The 13,927-nt window shown below is 52.2% G+C and overlaps 1 protein-coding gene across 2 annotated transcripts in view; it reads left to right on the top strand.

Moving 5' to 3' along the window:
* Mad1l1 (mitotic arrest deficient 1 like 1) overlaps window positions 1-13,927 on the top strand; it is a 326,218-nt gene that overhangs the window by 55,451 nt on the left and 256,840 nt on the right. For both annotated transcript variants that reach the window (XM_006991094.4, XM_076560966.1), the window contains exon 10: window positions 9,476-9,562. In XM_006991094.4, the coding sequence (XP_006991156.1) occupies window positions 9,476-9,562 (87 nt within the window). The remainder of the gene's footprint in view (window positions 1-9,475; window positions 9,563-13,927) is intronic.

Raw genomic sequence — 13,927 nt, 5'->3', positions numbered from 1 at the left:
CTCACCTGCTCTCTTGTCCTCAGACACCACCGTCCAGCGCGGGTAGGTTTCCCATGCTGAGCTCACCCGGGTCCTCTGGGGGGAGGGTGGCGCGCCTGCTTGCTCCCGGTCTGATCAGGGACCTGTCAGTCCGCCCACTCTGTGCAGCCCTGGCGTGGGGACCGTGAGGACTGCACCCGTTAGGTGTGTGAGCTGCGCTTCCTGGCTCTCCCTTCTCTTCCTTTCTCCCTGCTTCTGCTTGAGCCCCTGGCTGCAGTTTGTTTGGGGCCACATTTCTGGATGTTTATAGCATCAGACGACCAGCTCTGCCGGAGCGACAGACAGATGCGGGAGAGGAATTGAGGCGTTTGTTTGAGAGCTTCTGAGAGCTTTTTTTAGTGCGAACAGTTCAAAGAGCTCCTCTTGTTAATCAGAGGAATATTCCAGCATCCCTGGGGTGGTCACACTGGCTTAATTGGAACCCAGGCTGCTTTGAAGTCCTTTTAATCCTTCCGGGCCGGGAGAAAGAATTGGGAGGCAGCAACTGTAAATCTGAAATTTCTTCATTTTATTTACATGTGTCTGGGGACCCATAGAACTCGTTTCCCTGAGGCATTTGTGTTTCCGGCTGTGGACAGCTGAGTGAGATTTGGACATTAGGTGGCTGGAGTGGGAGAGTTGCAGGGCAGTGGGTCACTTCAAAGTGGCAGCAGTGGGCCCTGGTGCCCTGCGGTCTAGCAGCCTCTGGATGCCCTGGTGCCCATGCGGTCTAGCAGCCTCTGGATGTCCTGGTGCCCTGCAGTCTAGCAGCCTCTGGCCATCCTGGTGCCCTGCAGTCTAGCAGCCTCTGGATGTCCTGGTGCCCATGCAGTCTAGCAGCCTCTGGATGTCCTGGTGCCCATGCATTCTAGCAGCCTCTGGCCATCCTGGTGCCAATGCAGTCTAGCAGCCTCTGGATGTCCTGGTGCCCATGCATTCTAGCAGCCTCTGGCCGTCCTGGTGCCCATGCAGTCTAGCAGCCTCTGGATGCCCTGGTGCCCATGCGGTCTAGCAGCCTCTGGCCGTCCTGGTGCCCTGCATTCTAGCAGCCTCTGGATGTCCTGGTGCCCATGCAGTCTAGCAGCCTCTGGCCGTCCTGGTGCCCATGCAGTCTAGCAGCCTCTGGCCGCCCTGGTTCCTTAGGAAGCATGCTGCCGTGCTCTGGCCTTCAGCCACTGTGTCCACCAGTCATTTATTTTGTTACATGGGGACGGGACATTAGCCACTCAGCAGAGCTGGTCTCTGTAGTTCCTGAGGTGGATCCGGTCATTGTACCAGATTGACACAGCAGGGCACGCACTCTTGTCTGGCTTTCCCTGAGCTGCTGAGGGTTAGCTGTCATTCAAAAAAATTTTTTGAGGTAGGGTCTCGGGGTCTAGACTGCCCTTGAACTCAACATATAGTTACCAATGACCTTAGACTTCTCTGAGTGCCACCAGACCTGGTTTATGCAGGGGATGACACCTAGGGCTTTGTGCATGCTAGGCAATGCACTTGAACACTTGAACAGCTGGGCCATGTCCTCAGCTTGTGTTTGCTTTGGAATCAGGGCCTCACTGTCCAGACTGACCTGGAACTCAGGACTCTCCTGAAGCAAGCTTCCGAGTGCTGGAGGAGGAGTTTGTTTTTGAAATTTTCGTTTTTACTTGTGCTCGCATGCTTTGGGGGATGCTCTGTCTCTGACTGTCGTATTCACGCTGGGACTACAGATGCGTGCTACTGTGTCTGATTATTATGTTGTGCTTGCGAGTCAGGCTCAAGTCATCAGGCCTTCGTGGCAATCACTTTACCCACTAGCCATTGTCCTAGCTTCAGTGCCGCCCTTCTGGAGGCTCTTCCTGACCAGCTGGTCACTCGGTCACCCTGCCCCCTGTCTTTGCTGGTCTGTCACTGTGCTCCTGATGGAAACATTCCATGCTGGTTTTGTCCTGGTGGTCGTCAGCCCATCAGGTAATGAGTATCTGTGACTGTGGACACCACCTGCTCTGTCAGCGCAGTATCTGCTGGTCTTGGATGGGACCGCACGTGGAGCACTCGGAGATTTGTTGGAGACGGCCTTCCTTGGTGTGGGCCAGGCCGGCATAGACCTCGGGTGCAGTCCTCTTGCCTGAGCCTCCCGACTGCTGGCTGTGCTGCCATCCCGGAGGGTGCCCCAGTCACAGTCCGTAAGTCCTCACAGGTGCTGCGCCGAACCAGACGCTCCCTCCTCTGTGCTCAGGGCTGACTCCGGTTTGGTGGTAGCAGTTCCTTCCTCTCTGTTACCCACCCACAGCCTTCCTCTCGGTGATGTTCCACCTGGTTCTGTCATTGCGAGCTGGCAGGCCTGTGTCCTACAGGGCCAGCATCATGGCCGGAGGTGGTGTGGGGTGGTTTACAGTGCTGTGCACTCTCCTGGGGGACCCCACAGCAGCAGGGATCACAAAGGCCTAGTGATGGCCCGGTGCCCCCGATGTTGGGGCCATCAGTCAGGTCAGGTGGTGTCATCCCTGTCTCCCAGATCAGGAAGCAAGGCTTAGCTGGACCTGAACCCGATCCTGGCCGGCTCCAAGGTCCGGTCTCTCCATGCCCTGTCCTCTCACCCCTTTGCTACTTTTCTCATCAGCACTTGGGGAAGTCATAAAGATGTTTGGAACCGCACCTGTCTGCTCTGGAACACGGCCAAGGGGACAGAAGTGTGACTTCAGATTTTAAAATTGCATTTATGTATCTGTGTGAGCTCACATGGGACAGGACACGTGTGGAGGGAGGCATGAGGACAACATGGGGTTTGGCTCTCTCTTCACCACTCGGGTCCCAGGAGTCACTCAGGTCCTCAGGCACTCACCTCTACCTCCCCGCCCCCGCCCCAGCCATCAGTTTCTGTATGGTCCAACTGAGCATGTCCTAAAGGACTGTCTGACTTGCAGCCCCTAGCGGCGTCACAGTGATGCCTTCCACTAAGCACTCTGTTCTCATTGATTCAGAGAGGACCACTGAGTCTGCAGGGGTCAGCTGGTTGGGTATGGGGCCTGAGGCCTGTGTGAGGGCAGCTCAGGCTGTCTGTCTGCCTGGCATCCCAGTGTAAGCTGTGAGTTCCACGCCCCAGCCTCCTGATGACTTGGGAGTCTCCTGTTTGGAAATCAGAATGAGACCCATGCACATGTTTCTGTTGTCTGTATTTCTTGTTTTCTGGACTTAGGGTTGGATTTGTGTGGACAGCAGCGCACAGGCTTTGGAAAGACCATGGCCCCAAAGGACCTCTGGGTTGTCTAGTGCTGCCTAGGCTAGCCCAAGTTAGCTCTGGCAAATTCTGGCAGATACTGTAGCCCCAGGTCACTTCCTAGTAGGCCGTTTGTGATTATTGTCCTGTTTCTTTCTTTTATTTGCACATGTATATGCATGTGTGTGCGCGCACACGCGCGCACGCACTTGTGAGTTCAACAGTGTCTTCCTCAGTCATTCTCCGCCCTGTTTTTTGAGACAGAGTGTCTTCCTGAGCCTGGTGCTCACTGATTTTGCTAGATTAGCTGGCCACTGAGTTCTAGGGACCCTCCTGTCTGTTTCCAGAGTTTTGGGGTTATAGGCAGGAACTGCACCCCCAGCTTTTTACATGGGGACTGAGGATCAGTCAGGTAGTGAGATGGCCACAGTGGGTAAAGGTGCATGACACCAAGCCTGATGAGGTCACCTGAGTTAGATCTGGGACCCACATGATAGAAGAGAGCACTGACTTTCAAAATTTCACAAGGTGCTTTTGACCTACACACACACACACACACACACACACACACACACACACACACACACACACACACACACACGCACACACGCGCGCGCGTACACGTACGCACACCAGCCACTCACATAAATAAGTGTAAATAAACAAATCAGGTGTTGGTGCTTTCAGATTGGCATTTTATCAACCAAGGCATCTCCACAGGCCCTACCCTTGGTCCCCCCCCATTGTTTGTTTGTTTGTCTATATTTATTTATTTATTATAAAAAAGAATCAGGCTTTCATCTCTGTAGCCATCTCAACTCACCAAAAGGACAGTGCCTTTGAAGGCAAGGGGCCTTCTCCATTTTACCCTGGCTCTGCCCCAATGCTCACCCGGGGAGCTCCCTTGGAGTGCCTCTGACTTGTTCTGACTCTGAGGCAGCAGTGGACTTGCTCATGCACTCTCATCCCAGGAGGTGCCTGTGGGGGCCACGTGCATGTGCTTCGGGACGGAAGAGAGACTCTGAAAGCTCTCGCCATAGCAGTGCGTGGAGAAGACGGCATTCCTGTGCAGAGTTGAAGGCCACGGAGGGCGCACAGGAAAATCGTGGAAACGTTGGTGGTGAACAGGAAAACTAAACAGTTGAGATCAAAAGTCATGAAGTCAGATGGCAGGGCGGCCCGCCTCTGAGGCACAAAGCTTGAAGTCATGAGTGTGTCTTCTGGGTGTGGTTTGTGCAGAATACCAGATAAAACTCCATGAAGATTTGAGGATGGTGTGTGTGTGTGTGTGTGTGTGTGTGTGTGTGTGTGTGTGTGTGTGTGTCACACGCTTCTGCATGTTTGCCCAGGTGAGGTGGCATGGAGTCCACAGGTTGACGTCAGGTGTCTTCCTCAATTGCTGTCCCCCTTACTGTTTTTGAGACAGGGTCTGTCACTGAGTGGAGCTTGCTGTTTAGTCTACACTGACTGGCCAGCGAGCACCAGGGACCTTCTGTCTCTGCCTCCTCTATGCTGGAGGTGCAGGTCTGTGTGACCGTGCCCAGCTGCTGCATGCTGGGAACCTGAACTCCGACCTTCATGCCTGTGCAGTAAGAGCCTCACCCAGTGACCATCTCCTCAGCCCACATTTTTTATCCTTTTTCCTTTTGAGTTTAAAATGTCCTGGGTACAAGCTGGGTATGATGGCACACCTTTAATCCCAGCACTGGGGAGGCCCAGGCAGTTGATTTCTGTGAGTTCAAGGCCAGCCTGGTCTACAGGTGAGTTGCAGGACAGCCTGGGCTAAATTGTGAGATTCTGTCCCACTCCGCCTCCCCCCAAATTTAAAGCAAAAACAAAAACCTAGGTGCACAGATTTTCGATTTCTCTCTTAACCGACTTCAGGGATCAAGTCCTGTGTGTGTATTTATAGAGAGCCCCATTCTCACGACAGTGCACACTCTCTCTCACACACATGCACCCACCCACACACCGCACACCACACCCACACATACCAGATTTCACCAATATTCCTGTAATGGCCTCTTTTATGACACAGGTCATCTGTGTTATATGTAGCCGAACCTGATTTAGGAATGATCTGATTGCTCGGTTATAAATGTTATAGTAGAATTTCCATGTGTTAATTGGTCATGGGAATAACACATTTCCTTTTTTTGTTTTTGTTTTTTTTTTTTTGAAGAGATTTTAGACAGCACCTGCTTCATGAGGTTTCCAGCTAAACTTTGAAACTAGTAGTCATTGACTACCTAGTATTTATTATATTTCCACGGCGCAAAAGATTTAAGAAGGGACCGATGAACTGGCTCAGCCTGTGAAGGCGCCAGCTACCAAGCCTGGTGACCCAGGTTTAATCTCTGGGACCCACATGGTGAAAGGGCAGAACCTACACATGCACGTTGTCCTCTGACCTCCACGGGTGCTGTGCCACGTAACCCCCAAAACCAAATGCAACTTAAAAATACATCAGAAGCTTAGAAACGTTGGCAGTAAGGCTCCTGCTTATTTTCTCACTTCTCCTTTCTTTGGCCCCTACTGTTTGGTATATATGCGAGCCAGCATAGCCAGGCTTAGTTTTTGGTTTATTGAAATGGTACAGTTTATGCACTTTCTGCTTCTCTTCCTTGTTTTCCCCCAGGGGGTGGGGATCTTGAGGCAGGGTTTCTCTGTGTAGTTTTGGAGCCTGTCCTGGATCTCTGTTGACCAGACTGGCCTCGAACTCACAGAGATCCTCCTGGCTCTGTCTCCTGAGTGCTGGGATTAAAGGCGTGTGCCACCCTGCCCAGGCAACACTGAACTTTTAATCCAGTGTCTTAACTTAAGAACTTGGTAGGATGTAGAAAGGTCTCATGGGGTTTTGTCCATTCTCTGTTAGGAGTCTCTGCAGTGAAGAGCCAGGACAGAATCTATGGTCAATTCCTCTTGTGGCCCTGACACCTGATGAAGGAGAAGGATGGCTGGTGGCCAGGGTGGAGTTAGTACATGGTGTGTGAGCCTATGCTTTGGGCTGGGGAGGATAATGGTGCAAACAGAACCCATGAAGAGCAGGGCTTGATGATGAGGCTTCAGGCTGTAGATGCGTAGGCTGGTGCGAGCCCAGCTAAAGACAGGTGACAGTGAGCAGACACCTAAAGTGACAGGAGAGCTGTGTGCACACTACAGGAGAAGCACCCGGAGAAGGGCCCTGAGGAGGGAGTGTGGTAATGACTGTGAATTGGAACAGCATCTGCCTTCCTGTTCCTCTCCTGGCCAGGCCATCTGTGTGACCTCATTTTCCAATAGGAGGAGGGATGTCATGTGACAGGGGCCTGTTGGTCCTTCACTGCTGTGGCAAACCTCTGTGCCTGAGACAGCAGCCGGCCCTGCCTTGCCTCCCTCAGGGAGAGGGACTGTCCCTCTACACGCTTGGAACTGGCAGCTTTGGAAGGTGGATGAGTGATATTGCCTGTTTCATGGTCAGGCTGTCACAGGGCGGTTCCCACCTCTAATGATGAGATAGACTTGCACCTCTCCAGTGTCTGCTGGAGCCTTAATGGCTGTGGCCTCAGGACTTGAGATTCCGACTCTTGCTGGGTGACCTTAGGATCGTGGGCAGCAGGCACACCATGCAGTGCTGACTCTGTGTGGTGTTTGGTTGTCCTGTCTGGACCCTCGAGAGCAGCGTCTCATCAGTCCCGGGAGAAGTCCGAGTCTCTGTCTCCATAGCAGCGAGGGCTGTCACCCTTTCAGCTCTTAGCACAGTTTTTGCTGTCTAATGTGTTCTGTTCTGGACGCAGCATACTTCTTTGCAGGAACAGTGCGGGCAGGCGGCGGAGGGCCCTGTTCCCGCCTCCCCCTCCTTTGCAGTTGGGCCTGGCTGAAGACCAGTCCCTGCAGTTTTGGACCGTGGTCGCAGCCCTGTGGCTTCCTATTCTCTGCAAAGAATGGCACCTTGGAAGAGAGCTCATGGCCTGGTGTTTGCTAATTGGGTCTGTGGCTGCTGCCACCTCATTCATTCTCCACACTGGTGTCCTCGGGATTGGGTGTCTTTCAGACGCTGTGAAACCAGCACTTATGGCTTCAGTGAGAGCCATGGCACCTGCTATTAGAACTCAGAATAGCTGCGGTTGGGGCTGGAACTGTCTTGGCCTCCGAAATAAACTAGTGGGCTCCGGCCCCCAGCATTCTGTGCCTGCAGCTGAGTTTGTGTGAGTTCAGCTGCTCACGGAACAAAGAGACCTCTCCCCGGGAGCCCCCCCGCCAGACCATGAAAGGCCTCGCAGCTGAAGCCACGGTTGTTCGGCAGCAGATGCCACAGCTTGGGCTGCAGTTGGAACTGTCACTTCCCTGTCATCCCATGTGTTGGAGGCCCCAGAGGCCCTGAGTGCCTTCCACTTTGTAGTTGTGAAGTGCGAGTGTCACGCTCGCTGGACCGGACTGGCAGTGGTATTTTTAGGCCACAGTGGCACTCGGTGGGACGCCTTGTAGTTGAAAGCACTTTGCTAATCCCTAGAGTGCCTGGAAGCTTCTCTGAATCTTTAACCAAACCGGTCAAGAGGCTTCTGCAGCACAAAATCTCAGCCGGCACCTGGCAATCCATGGGCTCTGGTCAGGGACAAGGTGAAGGCTCCCCTCTGACTCTGCAGGTCTTGAAAGCCCTTCTCCATGCTGGAGGCCGATTGCCACCCTCACTTCCAATGGGGCCATGCAGTACTGGGGTGGTTCCTGCATCCCAGGGCCGCTTAAGGACTGTGATCCCAACCTCCCCTCTCCCCAGCCTCCCTTCATCCCGGTTCCAGGGCTGATGGCAGACTGGCAGCACATGGCAAGTGTCCTGTTCCCTAAGCTGCATACTTCTGGTGACTTTCTCCATTGTGGCCTTTTCTTGTCTTTTTTTCCCTTTTTTTCTTAAGTTTTTCTGTTTTTTGGCTTTTCCTTATACTTACATATACATGCACTGCAAGTTCTCCGTCTGTGAGATTCACACAGTGCATAGAAGAGATCTTGATTGCCCCCACAGTGCAGGCAAACACGATTTCACTGAACCACGCTTCCCACCAGGGTGCCTTCTGCGACTATAAGAATATACATGTTGCTTACCCACTCTGTGTAGTTCAAGTGTAGAGTCAGTTTGTGCCTGGCTCTTTCATGGGCATCTTTTTTCCTGGCACCCTTGTTTGGCCAAAAGAAACTTTATAGCCTGCCTGGGTTGCCAGCAGACCCACAGGTAGGGCTTTTGGGGCTGGAACTGACCTCTCCTGGGTCTGCAGGTAGATGTTCCTGTGCTGAGGAGGGCTCACCCCCCACCTTTCAGATGATTGCTTTCTTGTGACCTTGTATTGCAGAAAGGGGGATGAGGAGAGGTTCTCTATGTATTTTCCTGGTTGGAACCCTGGGTCATATGCCTGCTAGGCAGGTACTCTACCACTGGGCTGCATCTCCAGCCTCTTGTAAAAGGCTGTAATAAGGTCAGAGTTCAGCTCACTGTACCATTGTACCTGGGGTAGCTCATCTACACCCAGGATTGACCAGGGTTGCTCATGAGAATTGTAGCGCACACAAGTACACACACTTTTAGAGGTCAGAGGTCAACTTTGGGTGTTATTCCTTGGTGCCATCCACCTTGTCTTTTAGATAGTCTCTCATTGGCCTGGGACTCGCCAAGTAGGTTAGGCTGGCCAGGGAGCCCTAAGCATACACCTATGTCAACCTCAGCACTGAGCAGGCGCTAGCACATCAGGCTTTGTATATTCTTAATATTTTAAATCCATTTTGTTTAATTAATTAATTGTGTATGTGCTTGTGAGGCTCAGAGGACAACTTGAGGGAATTGGTTCCTTTCCCCATGTGGAGTCCAGGGATTGAGCTCAGGTCCTCAGGGTTGGTGGCAAGTACCTTTTACCCAAGGAGTCATCTTGCTGTCCCAACACACCAGCTTGTTTGTTTTTTTTTTTTGTTTGTTTGTTTGTTTGTTTTTTAATTTTCCCTAAATAAATATGGCTTCTGGGAACTAAGTTCGGATCTTCATGCTTGTGTGGAAGTATGTTACCAAACTGAGTGAGCTCCATAGTCCTGAGGTGTATTTTGAAAGGGGTCTACCTGGGTGGGTAGGCTATGTTTGGACCTGGATGACAGCTGTGACTACTGGCTGTTTGTCTGCACACGGGTTGCAGGACGAGCTCATGCAGATCCCTGAATTGCCAGTGGATGGTGTGGCTTTTGGTGGTTGGTCCATTTCCGGGGAGAGCAGGAACTGAGTGTGCCTTCTTTATCCCTCAGGACGCCGGAGGACCTTTCCAGGTTCGTGGTTGAGCTGCAGCAGCGAGAGCTCGCCCTGAAGGAGAAGAATAACACCATCACCAGCAGGTAGCCGGTCTGGGTGCATCTGGCTCTGTGTGTGTGTGTGTTCTTGGCAGCTTGAGTCCTGTGTACCTTCCTTCTGGGGTACTTGAAGTGGCTGTCTGTTTTCCGTTACTGTTACATAGCACCTGCGGCTGGGTACTTTTCAAGAAGAACTTAATTTTTTTAGGGCATAATGGTGGCATTCTTAGGGTGTAGCTGTGCTTAGGAAAGCAGATGATAGGTTTGTGCGCATGCATGTTTTGGGCTAGCTTGCAATTGGAGAAAGCTAGAGAGGGTTGGGATTTTGTCTGAACAGCTCTTTTGAGCACCAGCCAAGGGTTTCTGAGAGCTGTCTCAGTCCTTTGGAAGGTCATTGCCCTCAGCGGCCTGAAGACCTCTCATTCCACCCACTTCCGTGTGTGAGTGCTTCAGGTGAACTTATTTAAACTGCATGCACACAGTCGGCGTTGGGAGATGGCTGTGCCTCACGTGCTCGGAGCCATGGGAGTCGATGCTGCCTGCATGCCACATAGCAGTGAGTCTCAGCTCGAGCCACTCTGCAAGCTGTCTTCCTGACCCTGCCTAGATCAGGAGCCCTACAGCTTCCCGACAGTGTAGACTCTGAAAGGCCCATGGGTGCGTGCATGTATGATGTGTGCAGACCTGTGTGACCACAGACATGGACAGTCCATCTGACCTGTGCCCTTACCCTGAAATGAGCGGTTGGCACGTTTGTTCCACAGTCCAGCAGGACATCCAGGGGCAGCTCTGAGGCCTGCCTGGCCTGCCATGCTGCCTGTCCCATACCACACACCTCCTGCTTTGTCCAGCACCACTTTCCCAAGCCCAACACCAACTGTGTGCTTTTCGCTTCTGCTCTGACACTAAGGGTCTGCTCAGATGTCAGTCACAAGTGTCAGATCTTCAGGTCACCCACACTTCCATCCCATCCCCCTTCCTCAGGCCTGGGGATTCTCAGAAGTCAGGAGAGTGTCTCCCTTGAGACTCCTGGTTTCTTCTAATGGATTCAGCCCAGGAGCAACCAGGTGGAGGGTGCTCAGAGCAGGGTGTGTGTTGGGACATTGCCTTTTACAGGTACACCACCCTCCCACCATCCTGAACACTCACCAACCCCAAAGTGTCCAAATCCTATTGGGAAGAGTTTCAGAGCCCAGCCTCCAAGTCAGTGACTGGGACTAGGAGCTTCTCCTCTCTCTTTTCTAGTCCCTTTGTGACCAGCTCCAACCTGAGCATTGTGGGCTTGGACTAGCCTATCTCATTAGCAAAGGAACTTGTTGAGAATACCAGCAGACAGGCCTCTCACCCAGTGGAGCCCAAGAGTTTTAGGGTTCTGCCAGAAACCCGAGACCTAAGCCAAATATGTTTGGTCTTCTTTCACATTAGCTTGGGCTCTTGCCCATTTGCCCCATGGCTAGCCACGCAGCCGATCTTGTGACTTTGAGATGCCATCCCAGGTTTAATGTTATGTTCCAAGACAAAAAGTTGTCTTCTTTGAGTCTTTTGTGGAATAGGGAAGGCTTTTCTGTGGCCCCAGTCCAGCTGATCCCCTTCAGTGCCCAAAACTGAGCTGTGTGCCTGTCTAGATCCTGTACTGCCAGAAGATGGGGTTGCCATGGTGAGCCCAAGGTCATCCCAGGTGTGCTTGAGCTACCTGAGGCAAGTGGGATGGGCTTCTGCAGAGCCAGAGGGAGGGGCTGTGTGCAGTGACCAGGGCAAGAGCCTCTAGTGCCCTGATTGGACTGGCCCTTGCATGGACAGGGCTGGGGGAGCACGGAGCCAGCCTGTTTGTTGTTGATGATCCAGCCATAGCCTTGTCCTCTTTCCGAGACAGTGTTTTAATCATTTACTAGCCAGAAGGAAGGGTTTCTCATTTTGAGTGCTGATGTCACTCTGAAAATTGGCTTCTAGAAGCATCTGGTTATGTTGAACATAATCACATCCATTTACTTGGGAAAGCTCACATGATAAAGATTGCCTTTTGCTTTCAAAGCCACTGTCAGATGAAACGGGCATGAAAAGTGATTTGGAATTAAAGCTTGAACGTTTGCCTGGCGATCCTCTTCATTTTCCTCTAACCATGAAACGGAATGAACTATTAAAGGGAAGGAAACCTGTCTGCGATTCCCTCCCACCCAGGAGTTAGCTACTGTGACCAGGCAAAGTAAGACTCACGTTGGCCCGAGAGCCATGGGGAAGGGGGCCCACTGGCACACTTCCCAACATACCTGGCTTGTGTTTTCCAATGTGGGTTGAGTCAGCCTATGCCAGGGACAGGCGGGGCTGGGGGGTCCCCTGAGCCAGTACAGCTGTAATGTCAGGGCATCCTGTGGGTGTGCCTGGCATTTCACTCTCTTCTGTAGGATGTCATGGTCCCTAGTTAACAGGTCTCAGGGAGAGGCACGGTCCACAGTACTGCCTCTGCCTCCCTGGGAACATCTTTCCAAGATGAGTTGTTTTGGGGTTTCTGTGTGCTGGCCTTCTGTGCCTGGGTTGTGGGACCTGTGACTCCTTGTTGTCTGTGGCTTCTGTAGCCTGGAAGCAGGCTTCTCATAGAGCTGGTTAAGCAGTTGCCTGGCTTATGAGCCTTGCAGAGCTGAGCTGCTGAGCTGAGAAGTGGAGAGGCAACAGCTGTGGGGTTCTAGGGCTAGGTTTCCAGGGCTATTCTAGGTTCCTCACTGTCTGGCTGGGGCCAGGGGCTATTCTTAGTAAGGTGGGATACAGTGGTCACTGTGGAGTCCAGGTCAGCCCAGTTCCATGCCTGGAAACTGGGATGGTCTAGATTAAGATAGCTGGCACTTTGGTGGGGTGGGTGGTTGTTGGTTTTTTCTTTTTGCCCCTTTGAGGGCCTGCCACCCAGCTCCCAAATAAATCATACCCAGAGGCTTATTCTTATTTATAAATGCCCGGTCTTAGCTTGGCTTGTTAGCCAGCTTTCCTTAACTTAACCCATCTGTCTTTTGCCTCTGGGCTTTTCTGTTCTCTTATTCCTGTAAATCTCACTCTCACTCTTACTGTCTAGTTGTCTAGCTGGGTGGCTGACCCCTGATGTCCTCCTCTTTCTCTGGCTACTTCTTTTATCTCAGATTTCTCCTTCTATATATTCTCTCTGCCTGCCAGCCCCACATATCTTTTCTTGTGCCTTGCCATTGGTCATTTAGTTCTTTATGAGACCATCAGGTGTTTTAAACAAATGCAATGTAAACAAAAGTAACACACCTTAAAATAACATTCTATAACAGGTGATTACCAACCCCAGGACCTCTGGTGCATCATGTTTCAGGCCACTCAGGAGATAAGCTGAGACTCTGTATTCCCAGCCTACTGTGCGCTGGGTCCTGCCTTTCCCTTTAATGCAGGTTCCAGATGGAATCAGACCTCAGGATGGGGAGGTGGCTAGGCGGCACCGGCCGTGGCGGTTGGGCGGCTGACACTAGTTGGAGTGCTTCATTTAGCCTTTGGATCCTGGGCTTCCAGGGCAGGCTTCCACTGTTTGGTTCACGGGTCCAGGAGACCCTGCAAGGCCAGTTGTTTTCCTTGGCCTTTTGAAGATGGTTAGGCAGATTCAGTTGAAATGAACTGAGAGAACAGGGTGCAGCCCACGCTGCATGGGCGTCACAGGGCGGGCCCTGCTTTCCACAGGAACAGGCAGGACACTGGAGGTCTTTATTTTTGGGTACCATGTAGTGCTGAGGAGCATACCATCAGCACCAGCTTCCGTCACATCCTGCAGGGCTGTGGTTCTGGTCGTGTGCGGGCTGTGCTGACCGTGGCCTGTACTCCCATCATGCTGCATTCTTGTCCACTGTTCCAGCCCAGCTACTGACTGTGTCTGGATCTTGCAAACAAGGGTTTTCCTCTTTTGTGGCCTTTAAACATGTTCTTTATCACACCTTTGCCCCGAGCTTCATAAGCTACTGTTGGCTCCGTTTTCTTTCTCCCTCCTGTCCCTCTTAATTAATTCCTTATCCCTCTAGTCCTTCTTTTCCCCTCCTTCTCTTCCTCTCACCTCCTCTGGTCCTCCTTTTTTTTCATCTGTGTTCTTCTTTCTTCTTTTCCTCTTCATCCCCCATCTTTTCTTCCTCACCCCTCTGGTCCCCACGCCTCACCCGATTTGCTCTTGGAAAAGTGCAGGACGCTCACTGCCTGTTAGAAGACACACACACACACACACACACACACACCCATCTTTCTGCTGTGAAGAGCATGGCAACACCTCCCGTCTTGAGGACATCCAGTCAGGGGCACAGCACCTCCCCAACCCTGTGTGAGTCCTCTGCATCTGGCAGCACCAGCTGTGCCAGAACATCAGGTGGGCGCCCATGCTGGAGACCAGAGGGTGCGTGTCTGTAGGTCTGTCTCCTTGGAGCA

The sequence above is a fragment of the Peromyscus maniculatus genome, chromosome 23 (genome assembly GCF_049852395.1).
Source record: "Peromyscus maniculatus bairdii isolate BWxNUB_F1_BW_parent chromosome 23, HU_Pman_BW_mat_3.1, whole genome shotgun sequence".
Taxonomy (NCBI): domain Eukaryota; kingdom Metazoa; phylum Chordata; class Mammalia; order Rodentia; family Cricetidae; genus Peromyscus; species Peromyscus maniculatus.
Note: the sequence above shows the minus strand (reverse complement) of the source record. Positions and strands in the feature narration are given on the sequence as shown.